The sequence below is a fragment of the Kryptolebias marmoratus genome, linkage group LG1 (genome assembly GCF_001649575.2).
Source record: "Kryptolebias marmoratus isolate JLee-2015 linkage group LG1, ASM164957v2, whole genome shotgun sequence".
NCBI lineage: Eukaryota > Metazoa > Chordata > Actinopteri > Cyprinodontiformes > Rivulidae > Kryptolebias > Kryptolebias marmoratus.
The window spans coordinates 19,408,023-19,431,611 of NC_051430.1; the positions used below are offsets into that span (position 1 = coordinate 19,408,023).

Below are 23,589 nucleotides of genomic sequence, written 5' to 3' on the forward strand. Positions count from 1 at the left end.
TTTCCGTTCAGTTTGATATTTAAGCCAGTGGGGTGGCTGGTTTAGCCTGAGGAAGCTTCTTACTGGTGGGCATTAAGCCTTAGACGGATTATCTCTCACTATAAAGCTGAAGTGGGTTATATTTTGACCGGTCGTCCCACAGAAATTCAGCCTTTGTTACTTAATAAGTTTTATTTTTGAGCCGCAGCAGAGGAAAGGGAAGTGCTGTTTGCGTTGTCATGGAAACCCATCCCGTATACGGAAACGGGCCGACAACTTTGCCTTTTTTGCCGGTTAAAGGTTCCGTTCTCCCATCTATTTTTGCTTAGCGTAAGTGTTGATTTACTTTTTTTTTTTTACATTCTAAAGAAACTTAATGCTTTACACTTAGCCAATTCATGCAAAAATATTTTTTAAAAGTTGCTAGCAAAAGAGACAAAAGTACATAGTTTGCACAAAGGATTTGTGCGCTTTATATCCAACAAATATATATATATATAAATTAAAATTAGTAGGTGTTAATTTATTCTCTAAGTCCAAGAATTTAGGTTGGCTAAGATGATATTCCAACATAGACATTTTGTTCAGACTGGGAAGCACAACAAATGAAGTTATGACTGAAACTGTGCCTCAGCCTGGGGGAAAGGATTGCTCTGAGTATCACAGTATTGCCATCTGGCAGAACTGCTGTGGGACAGTCTACAGCAGAAGTGGACAGTTGCTTGGCTGTGTTTGCTATATTTATCATATTTGCCACAGTGGACAACCCTTACATGACTGCACTTCGCTGCCCTGTCTCCATCTTGCACTAGTGTCGGATTTCACCATCGTACTGGTATCCTCTGCTTTGCGTACCATCAACAGAGTTGACACAAGGAGCAGCCGTTGGCCACAGTCCTCTGGCAGATATCAACAGACAGGACGCTGTCTTGTGTTGTTACTGGAGTAGCTTGCAGTGTGTACCTATTCTGAGATGTTTTCAGTGTAAGTTTAGCTCTGTACTACAGCTGTACATTTTGTTTCTGTGTGTGTGTGTTTTCTTTTTTATGAGCTACTGATGGACAAGTTAAACCAACATGTCTGCTTGCCTTCAGGTTGCTGGGCTGAAGATCAAAACGGCGAGAAAAGACAGTGGACGAAATGACCGTTTGCCTGTACGAGTGTCTGAGAGCTGCTGGGCTGCAGCATCATTACGACAGGTGAGCAGACACATCCCGAGCCAAATGTTCCCTGTATTCTCCAGTAACATACCTGTCCTCATTTTGTTCTTTGTCTCTTAGGTTTACTTTGGTGGGGGTGTGTCGTGCAGCCCACCTTTCATCTCTGAAGATGGAGGACTACTCCCTCCTGGGAGTTCACTCCATGGAGGACAGGACTCGACTTTTCCATCTTGTCCAACTGGTCAAAACTCTCGACCTTAAGAGCCTTTTGAACGACGACGTCGTCGTTTATAATGAAAATGTTTATGATGGAGGTGATGAAGACTACTCTGCAGTGGATGGCAGATTCAGTCCTGACGGCTATGGGAATCCTGATGAAGATCTGAGTGATAATCAGGATGAAAATAAAGCTTCTATGGGAAGTTCCAGTTTTGCTGGACCATCACATGTTCGAAGACGGCTTGAGTTCACTGTTGAATCTTCTCATCCTGCACAACATAACAAAAATGGTCTGCCTGTTCATGGAAATGAATCAGCCACACCTATGCAACACACGCTTCTCAGCAGAAGGTTTGAGCTAAATGGGCATAGAGAGAGCAAGACCCATAAGTTTGATGTCCATAAATGTTTACACGATTGTCAAAATGAAGAAAAGCTACACATCAAAAGAGGACCTTCAGTGTTTAACTATGATATCAGATTACTACCCAACAGTAAAACATCCCACAAACATCATCCCAGTCCTGTAACAGTGACATCTAAAACAATTAACAACAAATCATTGACACTGAAAGAAAGAAAAGTAATCTATAAAAGGAAAATTTACTCTACAGGCATGACTAAGCCCATACCTGTTTATGAGGCAAAAAGAACAGCTGGCTACAACTACGGACTCCCGCTGACTTCTCCTCGAGCACCAAACAACAAGTGAGCTCACTGCTAACATTTTAAAAGACCAGAGCACTGCTTTTCACATTCGTTCAACTTGATTTGTAATAGGGAGGGTTTAATAACCATCTGCAATATTTTGTCATATATATAAATAACTTTGGGGGGATTTGATTATTGTAATTTTTACTGTGTGTGTGTATCAGGTACCTTGGAGGACAAAGGATTAGCGTGTGTGTGAGGAAAAGACCTTTGACACGTGCCGAGTGCAGAAGAAGAGAGGCAGATGTTGTGACAACTCCAGCTGGAGACTGTGTGGTTGTCCACGAAAGCAAAGAAGCTGTGGATCTCACAGAGTACATACTTCAGGTAGATGTGCAAAAAGGAAACAATAACAAATCCGACAATACTGGATATCTAGGATTAGATTTATTTGTTGATGTTTTTTAGGGAAACTTTGTCACACCTATATTTTGTGCTGGTTTTGTTCATTTCTAATAAATCTTCTGCTTTTTGTTTTGCAGCACAGGTTCTACTTCGACCATGTTTTTGGGGAGGAGAGCTCCAACGAAGAGGTGTATCAAAAAACAGTATACCCTCTGGTGCAGCACATGCTCAGTGGGTAGGTTGACTCTGAAACAAATGGAGATGTGTCACCATGTAGGCTTTAACCATATTGAGAGAGCAGCATGTAATTTCCTTATCCACTATATTTGTGTATCCACAGAGGGAAGGCCACCTGCTTTGCGTACGGACAGACAGGTGCAGGGAAGACTTACACCATGCTGGGTTCATGTCCTGGGCGACCTGGGTTGTATGCGCTTGCAGTTCAGGACATTTTTGCTCACTTGTCCGCCACGCACTCATACTGCTTACCTCAGCTGGTTTATGTCAGTTTCTTTGAAATCTACTGTGGTCAGCTGTACGACCTGTTGGACCACAGGAAAAGGTGCTGCTACTGTTGTTGTTGTGAAGACCTTCAGTATATTACCCTGTTATAATTGGTTTCTATCTGTTTATTTTAGCTACAATCAAGCTTTCTTTATTGGTTACCATATTTTTTTTACAATGATCACATTAAATATCCAGGATTTTCTACTTTTGGTGTGCAGAATTGTATTAAAGCTTGTATTAACATCTTTCTCTTGATACTTTCCTCTTCTTCTCCCTCTGAAGGGTGTTTGCCAGGGAGGATAGACAGAAAATGGTTCACATTTCAGGGCTGTGCAATGTCAGAGTGGATTCTGTCAGCTCACTGTTGGAGGTCTGCATCTTTATTTAAAAACTGTGTGTGCAACAATGAACAGTAATACAGATTTTGATTCCAAATATGCAAATATTATATCAAAAAAAGAGAGAAATTGCCAAACACAGGTCCACAAGTCTTTCTGATTTGTGTAAACGTGTATTTGCATCCCAACACCTCCATCAGCTGATTTTAATTATTGTATAAAATGTTATCCCTAAAGAGTTGTGTGTGTGTATGTGTGTGTGTGAGTTTAAAGAAATTGTTGCTGCTGTTTCTTTGGGCATCTTTTATAATGTTGGTTTCTCTTTTCTCATCTTCTGCATTCCTTGTTGTCATTCAAGGTGATTTCTCAGGGAACAGCAGAACGAACTCAAGGGATGAGTGGCGTCAATCCCCTCTCCTCTCGTTCCCACGCCTTGCTTCAGATTCAGCTCAGAGACTTAAACCAGCAGACAACTGGAAGGTGAGACATAGCAGAATTGATGCAAGTTTCTGTTGGCTGTGGGTTGTTTTCACAAAACCTGCTAGGATTGTTAAGAAAGTTGGTGGAAAAGTGGAGCAAAAGCAAAATTTCATCACCCTTAGATCAAACTTGAGGATGCCCCCAATTGTGTTTTTCTTTTTAAATCTATACCTATTTTTTTTTAAGTAAATGAGTTCAGAGCAAACTAAGATGCAAATTTATTATTGAGTTTTATGTTGTTTGATTTTATAAGGTTTAAACATTTTTCACATTTAATTATTTGTCATAGATGCTCCTTATATCCAAGGTTTATTTGCTTTATAAAAGCATTTGTCCGTTGCAGTGATGATGACGTCAAACAGGACGGGACGTCCTACGTTATCAAGCTTTGATCTTTTAAAACTAAAGAGGAAATGCACACTCAAAACACCGTTACAGGGTAAACTCAGAAATAAAATGTTGAGAATTTAAGTGAACTGATGGGCTTGTTATTGGTTTGCTTTTCCCTAGTGCGCTTCGATGTATAACTTCAGCCAACGAGTTACAGATTTTCTGATGAGTTTGTTTTTGTGGGCAGGATGTGCTTTGTGGACCTGGCAGGAAGTGAGAGGGCATCTGATGCCAAAGAACCAGACAGACAGACTCGTATGGAGGGAGCTGAGATCAACCAGAGCCTGTTGGCTGTACGTCATACAGACATATTCTTACACAATTAGACATCCTATTCAAATACATTTCAGAAGACATATTATTTCTTTTTGTAAGTTTAACTATTATCCCCCCCTCCCCCAGCTTAAGGAATGTATCCGATCACTTGATAGAGAGGAATCCCACACACCTTTTCGACAAAGCAAACTTACTCAGGTAAAAGACACTGACACCACCAATGATACAAGTATGCATACGGCTCTCTTGTTTCTCCATTTTGAACTTTTAAACTCATGCCTGTTTTCATTTTGAAGGGTTTTATTTTCCTTCTAGGTTTTGAAAGACTCATTTGTCGGCGACTCGATAACATGCATGATTGCCAACATCTCACCGGGTCGCCAAGCAACAGAACACACACTAAATACACTCAGATATGCAGATCGGTAAGTGTTTATTTTGTTTATGCAAGTAGGAGAATTTTGAAATATTTATCTTTTTTATGACAACAATTATGTACTTCTATCTGGGATGGCATATGTACTTATTTCTTTATAGTGTAAAGGAATTGAAGGGACAAGGTGAGCAAAAAGAGAAAAAAAGATGCGAGACCGGACTGTCCTCCAAATATAACATGTCCAACAGCAACAAGAGCCAAAGCAATGTTGGTGCTGTGAAAAAACCTAAATCAATTGGTCCCAGCAAGCCTGCAAAAAGGATACACACAGACAGCACGTTTCTCTGCTCAACACCCAAGAACAGCAGCTGTGGACAGAAAACACAATCAAGGATTGAAAGACAAATAGGACTTGAACATATTACACCAGTTAGAGGTTGGCTGCCAAATGGTGACGGCGGGCATTGGAGTAAACAAGCAGATGAAAAAGAAGGTAGGAGGATGAAAAATGAAAGGTATAGAAGCTGTAACAGTCACTGTGTTAGAGAGAAAAGTACCAGGGCAGCACCAGTGCATAAACAACTAACCAAACAGCAGCAAAATAAGGAAGAGGCCCTCGAGAGCTATTTAGCTTTTGCTAAAGTGGAATCTGGATTCCAGCTCAGAGAAAGAGAGAACCATCAACTCACTATAAAAGAGAGAAGAAAAGAGCAAACAAAATGGATAGAAAAAAGAGGACAAACTGGAAGCCTCCACAGCTGTAGAAGCAATAAAGAAGAGAGGCAAAGAGAAAGAAATGTACTTCAGGATGATGATAAGGAGAAAATGAGGCATCTGAGACAGTATCATCAGCAGCTGCAGCAGCTTATACTCTCATCAACTTCTTCATCTGCCGATCTCCTCTCATCATCTACATGTCCATCTTCCTCTTCCTCCTCTCTGGGCTCCCTGTCTCCATCCCTGCACTCCTCCTGCTGCTCATACTTTACTCAGATGGATCATAAATTGAACGGTTTTTCAGATGTACACACAGACAGGGTGGATGTTGATTGTTATAGAAGGCAAATTTCTTTGCTCAGAGGTGAGGATTTTGTACAGAATCAAACCTCAGCAAAATACTGTATGAATAATGATGTGGATATTCATGGCAGCTATGGTGGTGTAAGGGAGGACCAGAGGGTAGGAAAGTGTGAAAGTGAAAGGAAGAGGTTGGCTGAGGCAACAAGTGAAAGGAACAGAAGAAGAGAACATAAGCAGTGTGCTTGGGTGGCAAAAGAAGAGATGGAGTCTGCAAACAGAATGACAAGTGCACCTCCAACAAATGTAGAGGCACCTCTGATTTGTAGCTGGGATTCAGTGGACAGAGGAGATCTGATTGTGGAAGGGCTGGAAGCATTAGATGCTCCAGATAATGGAGTGTGGAGCATTGGGCAGATAGAAGCAGCTAATTACCACAATTTAGAGTCTGCTCACAGCAGCTTTAGTCCCCCTCCTTTTGAGTCACAACATCAACGAGCTCCTGCAGAAAGACCTCTTTCTCCACCAAATGAAAATGCTATCGTAGTCCTGACCTCTGACAAGCTGAACGAGACTTCTGATGAATCTAAGAATAATAAACAGGATTGCAGTGTCCTTATTTTACCATTTCAAAATATTTCAGAAGCAGTCCCGCTAAACAGTGCCAATATAAGGCTATTTTCCCACATTCAGTCAACCACATACCCTGTCACAACCGCCATGACATTGACAGAATCCCTCAACAAACCATCTGAATGTCCTGTTTACACACAATCAGGCAACCATCCAGACTTCAGAGCCAAAATGTCTGTTCTACCTCTAGATGAAACTTCTTTGGAGTCCTTTAACTACACTATGGACCCTCTGAGCATCTCCCTGCTTCATGCGGACCAACAACCTGCTACAGCCTCATTCCTCCGGGGGCATACCAGCAATACCTGCCTCTGCGTACATAAAAGTGAAAATGGAGACGATCACAAAGGGGAAACTGGAAAAGAAAGTTTCTCGGGTGTAGAAACGGAGAGGGAAATTGTAGAGGATGAGGATGCAGAATTTCACCTGTCTCTTTTAGAGCCTCCACATGTAAAGACCTTCCACCCTACTGCACCCGCTACATCTAACACTACGCTGCTGTCCCTTCATGATGGAGAGAACGATCAGAAAAATCTGTCAGCTTTAGATTACAAAGCCCCTGCATCTTCAGGTCGAACTCCTCTCATGTCACTTCCTATCCAGCACACCGAGAACACTAGCTCACTCGCCGTACACAAAACACCTTCATGTTCCTTTGCAACACAACCATTAGAAAATGTCTTGGGTCATTTGGACATAGTACATTCAAATCAGTCCATCATCTCAAAGGTCTCACCTAAACCAAGCAAGGCAGCAGAGCCAAGAGGTCAAGAAAGCAACAGTAATCAGCAAATTAGACCCACAACCCACCTGTTTACCATGGACAGCTTGAACCATGCCAAGTAAGTTCCACAATTCTCAACCAGTACACGTGAATATAAATGGCACTTGTTTAAGTCAATCTTTGTTCAGATGGTGTGTCGTTGAGGCCCACTTGGAGCAGCTAAAGGAGGTGAATGCTTTAAGTCATAAAGAGGGGAAGCTTCTGTGCCAGCGACATGATATGGTGAGACTATAACAAATCCACATCTGAAAGTTCAAATAAGTTCTCCTCCTTTCATGTAATAAACTTTATATTTAAAACAGCTGGCTTTAAATCTCTTCCCTATTTGTATTTCCATCCAAAAGGCATTTGGGGAATATGTCCACAAGCTGGCAGAGATCCTGGAGAGAAAAGCAAGATGTGTACACAGCATGAGAGCTCAGCTGCAGCCATATCTGAAGCCCATTCTGTCTAATCACCACCCTTCAACTCAAGGAGATAATCATGATTCAGCTGTGTAAATCAAATATGTTTACAGAAAATTATACATATTGATTTTAGTTTTTAAGAACATATTTTTAGGTTTATCTGACAATTTATTTAAACTATTGTAAAACAATGTTTGCTCTTTAGAAACAAAGTATTTGTTGGAATTATTTTGGTAACTTCTTATCACAGTCTTATTCAGTCATCTTAATTGTTTTTTTATTGTTTTTTTCTGGTCTATGTTTTGCTTTGTTCAATAAAATGGCAATTTTTTAAAAGAAGGGAAACCACCTAAGTCTCATTTTAAAAGATAATCTTGGTATTTGACTCAGTCTGGTTTGGTTTGAGTGTTTTTGTGATTTTATCCAGACTGGATAAACCTGCCCAGCCCATAGCTAAGGAAAGATACACCTAATACTTACAGAGATGTTTACTTAGCAAGTTTTCAGTGTGGCACCTAAGAGATTTAGACCTTTTTTTTTAAAGTTGGATATTTGTGAGGTCATTTTTAGATTTAAGTGGAATTTCTATGATGATGTAACTATTTGAAACATGACTGCAATGGTTTACATTTGAATTAAAATTGCTTCATGAAGTGTTGTAAAATATTTTATCAATTTTTTATTACATTTTCTATGTTAATCACCATACAAGAAGTAAATTATAAATGTCCTCAAATACGGTTGCTCTTTTGCTAGACAGAAAACATAATCAATTTAATTTTAATCTAAGTTTACTTCAAGAATTAGATCATTAAAGGAGGGTTAGAGTTTATAGATTTGATCAGTGAGCTGTAACCATACTTTATAGTTTGTTGTTCTTCAGCTAAAAGGGACCTCATTTATGCTTACTGGAAGATGCTTGTTTTTAGTGCATAGAGTTCATATTTACAAATGGAAAAGGCATGTAGAGTTTTGCTCATTTGGAGGCTGTGACCCCATTGTGCCACTCTAACTGCAGATAAGCTTTCCAGTAACTGTAGATCTTTCCTGCAGCATCATGTTTCAGGAATTTCAGCTCATACGTGTACAGACAACTCTGAGATACTAGTGTTTCCTTACACAAACTGCTCACTTAATGTTCTTCAAATGCAACTCATTTGAACTTAAGTCAGATTTAGACTTTGCATTTCCTAAACATTAACTTAACTCACATGCACCTATTCTTTGAAAGCAACTTGTGTGTTAGTTGTTGGTACTGTCAGGCCACATGAGCCACCTTTTATTGAAAATTTCAACCACAACTGTTTTGATATTTTCCTAGATTTAGGTATGTATTGAGTAGTAGTTAATTAAGTTTGAGTATTGTATATAAAAACGTTGATGTATAAAAGTATAAGTAAAAAAAGCTTCACAGACTGCCAGCTCTGTTTAGAACTAGCCCACCTGTTGTCTAGCGATGTGGAAGGAGGCGAGCACGCCGCCCTCACACGGGTACGCGCACGTCATGACCACGTGACCTGCTCGACGATCGTTGATTGGCAGGATTCGCTTCACTACGTTTAACAACGGCGCGGGGGTCACGTGACAGTAACTGCTGCTGCTGCTGCCTGCTGGCTGAGCGAAGCGTGTTAGCAGGTAAAAGAAGTACAACACGTTTTTTTAAAAATGTGGTCAGTGTTTGAAATCCGAGTCAAAAGATAAAGAGTATCGACTTGTAAATTTAGGTTTATTGCTAGGAAGTCGCCGGACCGACTCTCGCTGTTCGCTGGTTGCCGAACTAACTCTCGAGCCGTCTTATATTGTGAACGCCGCATTATGTGGATGGGCCGTTCACATGCCAGGGCTGGTAGCAAGTAGTTGCGTAAATGTCGTGGCTTGGTTGGCTACTTGTATTTTGACAAATCTCATGTACCCCCGTTCATTTTTATTTTACTTTAAGATATGGATTTCGCCTGTTGTGACGTTTAACGAACCACGCGACTATGTGCGTTTGGGTTGTTAGCTTGCGGCTAACGTTAGCTTGTCTGTCGGTCAACACAACAAAGGAGGTTCATCGTCGGAATATCTCGACACGTTTGTTTTCTCTTCCTGCCTCGGCAAGGTTGAACGAAAACGTGAACTTTCTTTGACAGCTGAAGGAATAAGGGAAACGGCGCTAATACATTTCCAGAGAGCTGTGTCGATTTAAAAAGGTAGAAATTTCCTGGGAATCGCACACGGACGGAACAAAGACGAGTAGTTAGCCCGGCTACAGCTATCCGGGGCTAGGTTACCTAATCGAGCGCTAGCTTGTGTCCATCATGTCTTGTACCACCAATCAAAAATAGAAATGCTGTTCATATATCGCCCAAGTAAAGTAAATATGATAAATACTGGTTAAAAAAATCGCGAACTACCCAGTTAGGTAACGGGGACCGTGGATGTCACATATCTTAACTTTAGTTTTCTGCCAGTCTGCTTAAATTTAACCAAACATTCGTGTTACCACACTAGGCCCATCTCGTTTGGTGTACTATATTACAAATTCGTGTTACTGTTATTAATAGCTCATTACCGTGTGTGACGTATCTCATTGGGTTTGTGCTTTCGATTTTGACTGTTTGGGATAAAGTAAGCGTGTACTCTTTAACGATCACATTTCAGTAATGACATCCTCTCCTATGGATGGGTGGTAAAAGTATTCAAGCTCCCATAAACGCTGGTGCATACAGACGGTGTTTTTGTGAGGGGAAAGGGAGGGAGAGGTGTAAGATGACACCCGGACAGTCCCCTCTTGGCTGGCTAAATTTAACCGGGGATGTGGGGGCGACAGTTGGGGGTTATAGTCTTACATGGTATAGAACAGTGAGTCTAAGACTGTGTACAACACTGGCGCATTCACTCAACACTGTTTTTTTATGGATACAGCCATGCAACGTGATCGTCTTCTCACTTATTGACTTGCATCTTCCTCTGTGTTTCTCTTTCAGATTTTTCTATTTTGTACATACATTGTTTTGTATATACTGTATATGATGACTTCAGTGGTCAGCAATCAGACCCGAGGGATTCGGGACAAGACGCTGCCCACCACCACACAAACAACACAGCCACAGAAACAGATACGGGTGGGCTTTTACCGTTGTACTGTTGATTCAACACCTTTTGCTGTAAAATGTTATTGGTCTGGCAAATGGTGTGAATAGATTTTTTTTCTCTTACTACCACTGAACCATTGTTTTAGATTAAAACTAGTGAAGGTACCACATGCTCCTGTTGTCATTTCTCACTGAGCTCTGTTTGCTTGCCAGGCCACAGCCGAACAGATTCGTCTAGCCCAGGTGATCTATGACAAAAATGATGCAGACTTTGAAGACAAGGTCAAACAGGTTTGTGCATTCACAGAAAGTTAGGAAAAAGGCCATCTCTGGTAGAATTTATTTCTAAAATGTTGAACTCTGAAGCCCTCTTTGTGGCGTGTGGTGTCCTAATGTCTTGTGTTTTTATGTTTTTGACACTTAGTTGATTGAGGTAACTGGGAAGACTCAAGATGAGTGCATGGTAGCCCTCCATGACTGCAACGAAGATGTAAACAGAGCCATCAATTTTATGCTTGAGAGCACCTCTGACACAGTATGTGCATTTACAACACAGATAACTCATCCTCATATACCTGGTCTTGTTTTTTTTAATTGATGTTTTGCAAAGATTATAATGTGATTAACTCCTTTTTAAATAAATAACCCAGGTGCAATTTATTGTACCCACATTACTCTTTTGTTAATTTCTTCAGAACTCCTGGGAGACTGTGGGGAAGAAACGTGGCCTTGGTAAAGAAGGAGGCCCTTCAGATGTAAAAGAGAACAGGGAGAAGAAAGGAGAGAGAGAGGCCAGTCGTGGACGTGGAGGGTCTAACAGGAGGGGCAGGGGAATCAGCCGGGGTCGTGAAGGTAAGTAAATAAGCTTGGTTTTGTCTGTATGTTACAATGTTTTGATTTGGTGAAACATTACAAACACTTAGGGAAAAGATGACAAATAGTATAAAAAAATAGACTGAATTTATTAGTTGTTGATGCTTCACATCTTCCTTACTTTGTTTCCTGTTTGGTTCAAGGCCGATCAGAGGAGAATGGGTTTGATGTGGCTCCTGGAGAGAGAGGGGGTGACCGTGGACGCAGGGGACGTGGCAGAGGTACCACTGGATAATAATACAGTTTAGAACATGTATTTAAATACAAAGCCGGGTATTGTTAATTTAAGTTTGCAGAAGTGAAGTCTAGGATTACCACTAATACCACCTGTGTTTGCTTTCTACCAAATGTTCTGTCACAGATATTCCAGTGTATCGCTCGTTGTTTTATCTGCTAAAGTTAGATACTTTATTAAAAGCGCTTCATCAGAAGTTGAGGCCGAGGCATTCCAGTCAGTGATGGTCATCTGTTTGGTTTTCTTCACTTCAGGGGTAGGAGCTCGTGGCAGAGGAAGAGGAGCTGCTGGTAACAGATTCTCTTCTCAGGGAATGGGGTAAGAGCATCTGCCAAGTTTGAGTCCTAATTTTAGAAGTAATCTAAAATGTTTTTATAGTTATTATGAGGGTGCTTTTTAACAAATAAAAATCAAGTTTCTGAGTCTACTTTTTTAAAAATGAATGTATACCATATTAACACCTGGCTATAGCAAAAACAAACTAAGTATTTTTTAAAAAATTTCTTTCCTTTTTCCAGCACTTTTAATCCTGCTGACTACACTGCAAACTCTGGAGCTCAGCAGGAGAACTGGGATGGTGATGGCAATGAAACTGCTGAGGGAACTGGTAAGTTACAAACAAACAAAAAAAACCTAACACAAAATAAGATGCCAAAAATTGGTTCCAGGTCCTACTTTTGTTTTAGAATAGTTAAATTCCAATCCTATCAATCAAACGTTTAGGCTGCTAGGTTATAGAACTATAGCATAATTAACACAGGAACTTTTTAAAATTTAATTTCAATATGGCAAGAATAACTTGGCTGTTTTTGTGTTTTTCTTAGGGACGTGGGGAGGCAATCTGGAAGAGTGGACTTCAGAAGACTGGAATGAGGATGTAAGGCAGCACACTTTAATGCTGTGAAATGAGTTTGCAATGTTTACCAGACTTTTAATAACACATTTATGCGCTTAAAATATTAAGAATCCTCAGTCAAAGTTTAAACTATTTTATCAGCAATAGATTCTTGGTGGATGGAGTAAAATATCCACACCATGTTGCTGTAATAATACCAATTCATAAACCACATGGTGCTACTTGGTTGAAGTTTTCAGTCAAAAGTTAACACGTGAAGTAAGTCTTTACCGCTTTCCTGGTTTATAGGTGGGGTAAAAAGGGCTTCCCAACAGCCCATGACTGTTCATGACACTTTATTAAAATGTTATTTTAAAAGATGTGTTTATTTAAAACTGAGTTCTAACAGGAAACAGCTAATAAATGTAGCTCATTTTAAGAGGGCCTTAAATAAACTGCTATTCCTTTTTATTGTATTTGTATTTGTGTACTGATAACTGTAAGGAAAGCTCTGCTAACTAAACACAAAAAGCTACTTTCATTAATTAAATTATTGGTGCCACAGATTTCTTCTTCCTCCCACCTCCTGAATTGTTTTATTTTGATGTATTGCCTGGGTCATCGGTGTGGTTTTCAGGCTCAAATGAAGGCATACTGGAACTGATATTTATCCTATTGAGAACTAGTCATAATGCATGGTGGTGTAAACTATAGTGAGTGGTTATTGGCAACAAGATTTTATTCTAATAGTAAAAAAAAAACCAGATACCTGAAGTTTTAAATATCGCATCTGTGTAGCTAATGTAAATCTAATAAGCTATCCAAGTCCTGTTGGGTGGAATTCCAGTTAACATTAATATAGAGCATATTCAGGCATTAATCAGATGACTCTATTTATGTCTTCCCACAGTTGTCTGAGACCAAAGTGTTCACTGCCTCTTCTGCTCCAACAAACCACATTGTTCCAGGACAAAAGTAAGTCATTCTCTGTTGCAAAAACTTCATAGAACAGGGTTTAATTAAAAAACATGTTTTAACTTCTACCTCCTCTCTCCTCAAACCTTGTTTTGCCACTCCTTTTCTTCTTGTGACCTTGTGACTTGATTTTCCTCAGTGTGGATCTGGCTACCCTACTGCCTAAGACTGGGGGGACTGTAGGGGGTTCTATGGACCCTGACTTGGGAGCGATAGTCGGTGGTCCCTCTTCAGAGGATTTGGGCCAAAGCCTGGTGTTCACCAACTCTCATCACAATGGCCGCAGTGCACCACACAGCTATGCCCATGCCACGGCCAACAGCTATGCCCATGCCGCCTCTGCTAACACCACCTATGCACATGCTGCGCTGGTATTCACAATCTTATACACACTTGGATCAGTGCAAGAACCAGTATTTGATGATGTCGCTACTAAAGACCAACAGTACTCAGTTTGGTCTTTGTGTTGTGCTTCCAGTCTTCAGTCATAGGTTCTGGTTTTGGATCCCTGAATGCACCTAAGCAGGCACCTGCCACTGACATTCGGACATCGGAGCAGCTCAACGGTCCTCGGCTCGGTCAGAGAACCAGTCAGGTGTTGGCGACCACCACCAGCAGTAACGTTCCCAAAGAAGCTGGGCTACCTCCGACTCAAAGTCCTGCTCCTGCCCCCTCCCCATCTGCAGATGCGAAGGCTCAAAGGGTTGAAAACGGCCCTGTTATGTCCCAAACCTGTAAGTGTATCTTACAATGCAAGAAACATGACTTGCTAATAAACATGCATTCTAAGACAGCATTTAAGCTGATTGTTCTTTCTTTTTTTTTAAAAGTGGAAATGAAGCTTCAGCCAGAGCCATCAGCAGTGCTCAGCCAGCTGGCTCAAAGGCAGCAACAGTCCTCCATCCTTACCACCGCAGAGCCTCTGGGCCTATCTCAGACACATGCACCACAGGTCCCCACACCACCAGGTAGATCTGATCTTCAGAACAGAGCCCTGCTGTGCTGTTGAGTACACAGCAAACTTCACAGAATACTGTGACATTTCTGCTGCAACAGAAATCCTACTTTGTTTTCTAGAAGCAGTAGTTGCTGTATTAAAATCAGCTAATTCTGTTAGGTGTTCCACAAAAAACAACTTGATTTGTGGACTTCAACCACAGTTATGTGCCTTTTCCTGCTAAAAAATAAACGATACAAACAGTCGTTCCCAGTTTCTGCCCTGTCAGGTCATGGTAGCATCACCATCTTCATTCTCTGACGTTTGTTTTAATTTTGTTGAAAGTAAACGTGATCTCTTGAATGTCAGGCCATGAGTCGTCTACACCACCTGTAAGAGATGGAGCTTCTCCTGGAGGAAAGCAGTCAGGTCTGGAGTTTTCAATCACTGAGGCCCCTCAGCGGCAATTAAAGACGCAGAGACGCAGAGCACCTCCTCCTTCTAAGGTTCGTTGTGGTGATTTCTGAATGTCTCCTTGCAAAAATGGTTGAGTAATATTGATTGTACAGCTAGGTAGTACCTAGAAGTCCTTACTTTTTCACATAATGTATACAAAAACGAGTTTGGGATAAACTTAAATCTTTTATTAGCTGTCAATGCTAAACCATATGCTCAGTGACTTGCCAAAAATGAAGTCAAGATGTAAATATAGTTATGCAGCTTTCTTTTTTCCTTATAAATAAAGCACACAGTATCAGTTTCTGTTTGCTTTCTTTTCACAACACTCATGCTGTCTGCCACAGATTCCATCGTCAGCTGTGGAGATGCCGGGCTCGGCAGACATGTCTGGTCTGAATGTTCAGTTTGGAGCTCTTGACTTTGGGTCCGAAGCTGGCAGTGTAGCGACGGACGTGTCGCAGACTGAGCTGTCCAGAGATCACAACCCTGCCCTGGCCCAAACAAATATGCCTCCTCCTGCTGCAGTTCCCACGCAGCATCAACAGAGCAGCATTTTCCCCAAACCAGGAGGTGTGAGGTATGTGCATTCATTCATTTATTAATTTATTTAAATGGGTTTGTGCTGTTCAGGTTTGTGAGTGCGTAGAATTTGTACGTTATTTTGGAAATATGTGAAGATGCAGAGCAATTTTCCACAGAACAATTTCTCTATTATTTGTTCCCAATCCAGTCTACAGTCATAATGGATTTGGCTTTAGACTGTAACTTTTCAAGCCAAGCCATTTCAAGTTCGCTGCCACAGCTAATTAAACTTAGCAAATGCAAGAATGGCTCTAACTAAGTTTTACAAATATTGAGCTGAAATTTGATGTGGTAGTAGCTGAGAGTCGTCCCCAACATAGACTCTGAGCGTGACATCCTGCATCAATTTATTCTCAAGGTTTGACTGAAACTTCTAAAACACAAGATGAATTTAGGTTAAAACTCTGGCATGAAAGGTGGTGGTTAATATGCATTTCATTGTGGACTGTTAGGTCTTTAATTTAAAAATGTTTCTTTTTTATTATTAATGTACCAAAAGAAACAATCTGTCTATATCTGGAATTGAATTCAGGCCCAGCCTTATGTTACGTGGGTTGCATCCTTAACCCTCTGGGGTTCATTTTTATCTTTTTAGCATGTTTCTCACAACCATGCCCTCCTCCTCATTTGTGCTTTTTGGTCCTGTGAACAGTGAACACATGAGCAGCTTACCTTCAGCTGTATCGGACGGCAGCTTCCCTTCACCATCTTTGGGCTTACCTAGCGCTGCTCCCTCCCCCTCTGTTGGTCTCCCCAGCGCAGCAGCAACCCCCTCCTCTTCTGTTCCCACAACGACCAGTCGTGTGGAGAACAGTGGTTCGAGGGCCCTGCCACCCCATCTTGGCTTCTCTCAGAGCAAAGACATCCCATCAGCTTCTGGCGCTCCTCTGACGGTGAGGATAAACCTTTCTGTTTCTGTATGCCAAAAAGTCTCAAATGACAAAATATCTTTTTGTTTTTGAACTCTTACTGTTTGCCCAGCATATAGCAACATTTTAATTATAAAAATTAAGACTTTGAACATTTCTTCTTGTCACAGAATGGCTACAGTGGTATGAAGACACAGAGCACACAGGATGGTAAGTACTTTGATAAAAGTTTTAAAGAGCTTTACAACAATGGCCAGCTAAGACTTGATCCGATATGCTGAATGTGTGTGATCGGAACTAAAGTCTACAAGTGAAAGTTAGTGAGATTGTCTGATAAATGTCTTCTCACACATATTTTGTGACATAAGCACACAAGATTAAAATATTGTTTTCTTTTTAATCAGTTACACCGTCATCAAGAACAATAAAAACTGAGTCTTCTGTTATGACAAGTGACAGCAGCTCCGGCCACCACATCCCTTCTCCTGCTGTTACACCTTCCCACTCAACACCCGCCTCGTCACTTAGCAGGTAAGGGTTGGCGTCACTCATACACAACATCCATCCTGGACATAATGATGCTTACAAGCACATATCTTTAACCAGCAATGTGGAAATACAATTCACTGACTCTCCCATCTGATCATACTTTTCTTGTGAGTTGAAACTTGTGACTGACAGAATCGCTTTACGTTCTTTGTAGTCACGTGAGCAGCTCTCTCTCATCTGGATCAACTCTCGCTACAAGTTCCTCTCTTACAGTAAGTTAGCTTACACACATACACACTTTCTAGCATTCAGACATGCATATAGTGCGTTTACATGTGTCCTAACTGTTTTAATTTCAAAGCATTCATTTCTGAAACACATTTTGCTTTTGTCTTGTTCGTTCAGATAACCAACGAGGAGAGCAGCAACAACCTCCACGCTTTTTCAACATCGTCCAGTCAAGTTGGGAACCCCAGCGCTCCTCTGAGTGTCAGTAGTTCATCCACCAATGGTCTGCACCAGTCAGGAGGACCAGGACTAACGGCAAACGGCACCAACACCACAGTCCCAGCTGCAGGCAGCCGCACAGCACCCCAGCTCACCTCGACTTCTGGTACGGTCCGGATCACCTCCACACACGGACGAACCCTCAAGACTCTTTAAATGTTTATTCAGCAAAGACTACTTTGATTCAAACATGCATGTTGTTTTTTCCATATTTAAAAGGCAGCCATAAATAAACACTTCTTATCCTCCTCTTCCTCAGGTAAAGCTCCTCCCAACCTGGCCCAAGGAGTGCCGCCTCTCCTGGCCAGCCAGTACATTATGGGCCCTGGTGGCTTGCTCCCTGCTTATCCGGTAACTATAACCCACTTTCCTACTCATTTATTAACTTGTTTTTGTAAATGAAAGAAAACTGCATAGTGGTTCCTTAATGGGACTTTTATTTTATTAATGGTAGAGTTTCCTTTGTATTTTAAGTGCTCTAAAGTTAGAAAATGTAACAGCAATTAAACAAAAAGTACAAGAAGTGATCTCAATCAGAGACCTGAAATTTTAGTGGGTACTCTTTCCAAAGATTTCCAGTAGTTGGATTATTTCCTGTCTCCTGAAGCTTCAATACAATTTGTAAAAACAAAACCTAATATTCTTTAAGATGATAATGTCTTGTCTTCACTTCAACAGCAGATCTATGGATACGAAGACTTGCAGATGCTGCAGTCTCGCCTTCCTTTGGTAAGTCTGAACAGCCAACAGTTCTGATTTTCTTTACTACAATCCAAACGCTAACGTTCAGTACGAACAGATTAGGTTTTTGATGAACCCCGGAGCCACTGAAGGATCACAGCAGGCATGAGTTAGTACCACTAAAAAGAATGAAAACTGTAAAAGAGAAGGGGTGAAAAAGAGGAAATTCGCCTAAAATTGTAAAAATAAACATATCAACAATTGCGTCTTTTTAAATTGCCATATAATTTTTTCACTTTTCTTTTTGTTTTCTTGTCACTTTTGTAGCTTTTACTTTTTTCTATTTCTGTATTTTATTTTCTTGTTTGACAACTGCTTTTGTTTACTTTTTTCCTACTATATATTCCAGTGTTAAGAATTAGGATCCAAGTAGCAGAACTATTGTTTGAACCCTAAACTTCTCTTTTTTTAATCATAAGAAATGTCTCATTTTATTTAAATTTAAAAATGAAACTTTGTTTTTAAAAACGTAAAAATTCCTGCTTTAGCTTTTCTTTTTTTCCTTCTATTTTTAGGTTCCCATCTCACATAAATGTATCTTTCCTCATTTATTTCTTATTTGTTTACGGCTTCATTTGTTTTTGTGGCACTCCTTTAATTTCGTGTCATTCCAGGTCATTAATATTAAAAGTTTTCGTGACTTTAAACTATGAGCTGAACATTTTTTCTACTAGTGCATTGACAGTAAATATTTATTCAAAAGCCACAGCAATAATATAGCAGTGTGTCTTTTGTATAAGTGTTATTTATATATATATATATATATATATATATATATATATATATATATATATATATTGTTTTGTATTTCATCAATTTATTTATTTATTTTCCTCAGCATGACTTCTATGGTGTAACATTCCCTGGTGCCACAGCTCCAATGCCTGGAAGAGATGGCCTGGCTAATAATCCTTATTCTGGTAAGTAAAGTTTTGTTGTTTGTCTGATTCAGCGGTTACTGCCTTTTTTTTAATTTTTATTTTTTTACAGTTACGTGTCTGTTCAAATCTTTTGTATAGCAGTCATTTTTGTAGGTTTGAAGATATTGCAGCAATAATTGTAGCCATTTAAATGATTTATTGACAAACTTTTACTGATGGACTTCAGACTTTTAGTTAAGTAGGAAAGAGTTTTTATTCCTCGTCTTCATTTGTTCTGTCATAATTTCTAACGATGATTCTCCGTCCAGGTGAGGCAACGAAGTTTGGCAGGAATGACACTTCACCCCCAGCGCCCCCAACCAGCCTGTCTTCAGCTGGGGTGCAGTCACAGCCCCAGCAGACGCAGCAGGCAGGGACCCAAAGCCAAGGGCAGAACCAGAACCAGGGTCAGCAGACACAGAACCAGGCCTTCCTCAACCCCCCTCTACCACCTGGCTATGGATACACTGGTGAGGGGGAAAAAAAAGACATTTGTTCATATTAACTGTTAAATATGTTCCTTTTAATTCCCAAATGGCTTATTAAATTTGATTTTGATTTACTACATCAAAGGTCTGCCGTACTATGCTGGCATGCCTGGGGTTCCCTCAGCCTTCCAGTATGGCCCGACAGTCTTTGTGCCTCCAGCTTCGGCCAAGCAGCCTGCGATGGGCCTGGCCAACCCCTCCAGTCAGTACCACCAACAGCATCAGCCTAGTTACGGGCAGCATGCATACGGCACAGGTAAGGCCAGAACTACCAGGCTCTTCATGAAATGTTAAATCCTTCATTTTCTCCCAGAGTAAATGATTAGAATTAGGAAGTATGTTTTAAATAAACTACTTAAACAGCTTTAGTAAAATATTGAATTTACTGATTTGAGATTTAGCTTTTAGTGATAGCTATAGCTATACAGTCTTGGGTTAAAAAAAAACAGTATTAGGAGTGTAAAGAAAGGGAGAAAGACTTGCTGCATGTGTGTGTGGGGTTAGGCCTGTTTGTTTTTTTTATTTTGCTTATGCTGCTTGCATAGCTAAAACCCACTGCTAAAGTTGGACCCAGCTCAATATACCCAGCTGCCATTGTAGTCAGGTTACCTTACTATCTCTCTCCTGCTCTGTCTTCTCTTCGTATCCCCTTTTCTTCGTCTTCACCAATCTGTTGCTCCTCTTCTGTTCTGTACTCTTCCTCCTCTCAGCCTTTGATGACCTGTCTCAAGCCCATGGTGGGGAATACAATAAGGCAGGGTACGGAGGCTCTGCCCAGTCGCAGGCCAAGTCAGCGGGCAGCGGCCCAGGGAAAGGTACACAAAACACAATTTTATGCTTTTTTGTTTTTTTCTGTTTCCCTGGGGAAAACTATTTTGTTTCAATTATGGTGACAGATGAGTTTTCTGGAGATAGGAGTGCACATGCATGTCGACATGGAGTAATGCATGCTAAAGGATAGGAAAGGCTAAGACGCGCGCCTCTGCAGCTCCTCACTTAATTTGCTTCTTCCTACTGGCTGGCACCTGTAACACTAACAAAAACAGAACCAAACATTTAATATTTAGGTTTCGCTATCAGCAGTGAACTGTTGAAAGGTTGTATTAACTGCTTGATGTCCCGCTGAAGTCCCCTTTGTTCTAATTTTTTTAATTTCAATTCTTTAAATCAAACTTTTCCTGTCCCTCTGCCTCTTTGATTGTCCGCTCAGCACCAGGACTGTCGGGGTCTGGAACCAGTGGTGGAGTCCCTGACATGGGAGGTTCCATATACAGCAAGACACAGGTGTGTTTATTGCTTTTTTTATCATTATTATTTATGTTCAATGGAGGTAGAAGTGATGATAAGAGTTAATTTATTTATTTATTTTTTCAGTTTTTGGATTTTGACAGTTCTCTGTGAAGCATAGATGATAAAGTTTAGGAAATGCGATTGAGAAGTGGAGAGAGGATTGGAGTTATTTGATCAAAACAAGAAGTTGTCGATACGTCAGTTGCACATAAGCTTGAATAAATCAAAATGGACATTTTAAAATTTACATGCCCTTTATTTGTAAAATCTACTGTATGTATGGTACAGGCTGTTGCAGAGACATGATTTGTTCTTTTTTTTGCTTTTAAGAAATCCCAAAGGTAGCAGTTTGGCACGTATAAAATAGTTTCTGCATCAAAAAACAGAATAACTTGATGTCCAGTGTCTCCAAGATTTGAGGACACTGGACAAATAAGGACAGAAAAGCAGTGAAGCTAATGAATATCTGATAGTCTTGTTTATAAAGGAAAAGATCCAATGAAAATCTGATAGGATGTAAAGGATGACTCTGACATATGAGTTAATTATTTCTTCACTTGTTCAATGTTTTGGGCTATTAGATTAAGATCCATCATTTTGATTTCAATAGGTCATCAAACTGTTGTCTTATTTTTGGCAAATCAAACGAAAAAAGCAAGAGTATGTGTTTTGAGACAGGCTGTCTTAAGGTGCAGTTTAATTCTTTGCATAATTTTCCTGTTAAACACAAACCCAGTTCATCCCTTCAACTCAGGTGCCATCTTTTATGGATTTAATAACTTGAGCATTGAAAAAAACGCAGTGTTGAGTTAGACTGAAAATGGCCGGGAGGAAAAAAAAGCCACCGATGTCCAGAGATTTTCAGAAAGCCTTGTTAACTAAAGGTCAGACAAAGGTTTGACTCTTGGGAGCAAATAATAAAGAAAATTAAACATGACTTAATGCTTATTGATTAATGTAGTTAGTAATAATAACAATCATTGTGTTGTTCTTGTTTCAGTCCTTTGACAAGCAGGGCTTCCACACGGGGACGCCACCTCCATTCAGCCTGCCCTCAGCACTGGGAGGAACAGGGCCCATAAACCCCGGGGGTGCACCCGGCTATGCCCCTGCCCCCTTCCTGCACATCCTGCCTCCACACCAACAACCCCACTCCCAGCTGCTGCACCATCATCTCACACAGGACGGACAGGTAAATGGAGCACGCCTCACATTCTGCCCCCTCATGGTCTCAGAGTTTTTGATTCCAATCAAGTTTAAAACATTTGCCTTAAAATGTAGGATTTATTGATTGTAGTAGACATGTCCTCTAACTGTAATGCTCTCTGGATTTAGAAAATTTATTAACCATATCAACCTCACAGACTAGAGTTTTGTTAGCTATATTCAAAAATGGCACTCAGACAACTCCTAAACCACTGGAACATATTAATTTGACAAGCATATTTAAGGATTTTGACACAACAAGATCCTCTGTTAAAGTTGTGCTCACCCCAAGATTCCTGGAAAAGTTAAATGGGCTGTAGGAAAAGGAAATTAAATCAAATTAAACCTCTGGCACCTCTGGTTTATTGCAGGGTGGCCCTGGTCAACGCAATCAGTCCAGCAGTATGCAGCAGAAAACCCAAGGCAGCAAGTCCAGCTACGGCAGCTCCCCATACTGGGCAAACTGAGAAATGCTTTCCACCCCACCCACCCCACCCCCCATAAGGCTGTGTGTGCGTGTGCATGAGCGTGCGTGTGTGTGTAAAGCTACAACAGTAAAACAAAGCGAACAGACACACTATCCTCACAGTGAGCATCCTTGCTCTCCCCACCTCCCCAAGTCCTCATAAGTCTTTTGGGTTCTCTCTTCCCCCTCTTTTCAGAATTGGTTGTACATGTAAGATATTTATGTATGTATTTATATATATATATAAATATATATATACTGTATATGTAATAGTAGAACATGAAATGTGGTTATTGCATTTTATTTTTGAAGGACTTTTTGTTTACTTTTTTTCAAAACTGCAGGAAAAGATGTTGCATTAAGAAAAAAAACAAATCAGGTGACAAAGATGAGTTGCGGAGTGAAAAATTATCAGATTATCCTGGGAGGAAAAGGAAAAAGAGAGCAGTAGCACTGATTGCATATGAGGACGCTTCAGGTGGGGGATGCATCTGTCTCCTTTTTTTTTTTTTTATTATTATTATTTTTTTTACATGACTTCTTGAATGGTCAGATTCATCTCCCTTTAACTTGATTTTCTGTTTTCCCCATTTCTTGCCACTTCCTCTTCTTCTGGACGCTGCCTACTCTTTCTGTGTTGACATCCCTTTTTAAAAACAGACCTGCCCAACCAAATTTTATATTTTATTTAATTTTAACCATTATTTCTCTCAAAATAAAGTTTTGAGCGGTTTGAGCTCTTACTCAAGTCTTTTTGTGTTTTCTTGGTGGTTTTTTTTTTTTTTTTTCATGTTTTTAAAACGGTTAATTGATGAGGTGTCCACATTTATTAAGACACGAGTACACAGAACACAGAACAAAACGATGACTAGATGGAGGGGAAGACTAAATATTTTCGTCTTGTCTTTTTGAGGTTATTTGTGAGGTCACCCTGTGTCCTGCATGGTGTTCTCCAATTTGCCACAATTTAAAAATACAGCACTGCTTTTGAGAAGGATTAAGAAAAAGAGAAAAAAAT

The 23,589-nt window shown here is 40.3% G+C and overlaps 2 protein-coding genes across 5 annotated transcripts; both read left to right on the top strand.

Moving 5' to 3' along the window:
- The first annotated feature begins 90 nt into the window (after positions 1-90).
- LOC108234414 (kinesin-like protein KIF24) lies at positions 91-8,017 on the top strand. 3 transcript variants are annotated; one of them, XM_017413601.3, is made up of 15 exons: positions 105-309; positions 792-963; positions 1,074-1,178; positions 1,260-2,066; positions 2,234-2,396; positions 2,552-2,649; positions 2,755-2,976; positions 3,204-3,291; positions 3,618-3,739; positions 4,317-4,422; positions 4,532-4,603; positions 4,721-4,830; positions 4,943-7,273; positions 7,344-7,437; positions 7,560-8,017. In XM_017413601.3, the coding sequence occupies exons 3-15, from the start codon at positions 1,120-1,122 to the stop codon at positions 7,713-7,715; spliced, it is 4,428 nt and encodes a 1,475-aa protein (XP_017269090.1). In that variant the 5' UTR covers positions 105-309; positions 792-963; positions 1,074-1,119; the 3' UTR covers positions 7,716-8,017. The 3 variants fall into 3 exon arrangements, with proteins under 3 accessions (XP_037831700.1, XP_017269090.1, XP_017269091.1); XM_017413602.3 differs by having other exon boundaries at positions 844-963; XM_037975772.1 differs by lacking the exons at positions 7,344-7,437; positions 7,560-8,017 and having other exon boundaries at positions 91-309; positions 4,702-4,830; positions 4,943-5,113.
- Positions 8,018-9,150: 1,133 nt separating this feature from the next.
- Positions 9,151-23,321, top strand: LOC108234592 (ubiquitin-associated protein 2). Of its 2 annotated transcripts, XM_017413889.3 has the most exons (29): positions 9,151-9,257; positions 10,592-10,729; positions 10,913-10,990; positions 11,124-11,234; positions 11,395-11,551; positions 11,716-11,793; positions 12,062-12,125; positions 12,326-12,414; positions 12,632-12,684; positions 13,553-13,617; positions 13,757-13,988; positions 14,096-14,351; positions 14,448-14,585; positions 14,924-15,060; positions 15,358-15,590; positions 16,248-16,488; positions 16,635-16,674; positions 16,869-16,995; positions 17,168-17,225; positions 17,359-17,566; positions 17,720-17,811; positions 18,139-18,189; positions 19,040-19,121; positions 19,391-19,591; positions 19,695-19,865; positions 20,320-20,424; positions 20,820-20,893; positions 21,900-22,091; positions 22,477-23,321. In XM_017413889.3, exons 2-29 carry the CDS (start codon positions 10,634-10,636, stop codon positions 22,570-22,572), a joined length of 3,525 nt encoding a protein of 1,174 aa, XP_017269378.1. In that variant the 5' UTR covers positions 9,151-9,257; positions 10,592-10,633; the 3' UTR covers positions 22,573-23,321. The 2 variants fall into 2 exon arrangements, with proteins under 2 accessions (XP_017269378.1, XP_017269379.1); XM_017413890.3 differs by lacking the exon at positions 20,320-20,424.
- The last annotated feature ends 268 nt before the right edge of the window (positions 23,322-23,589 follow it).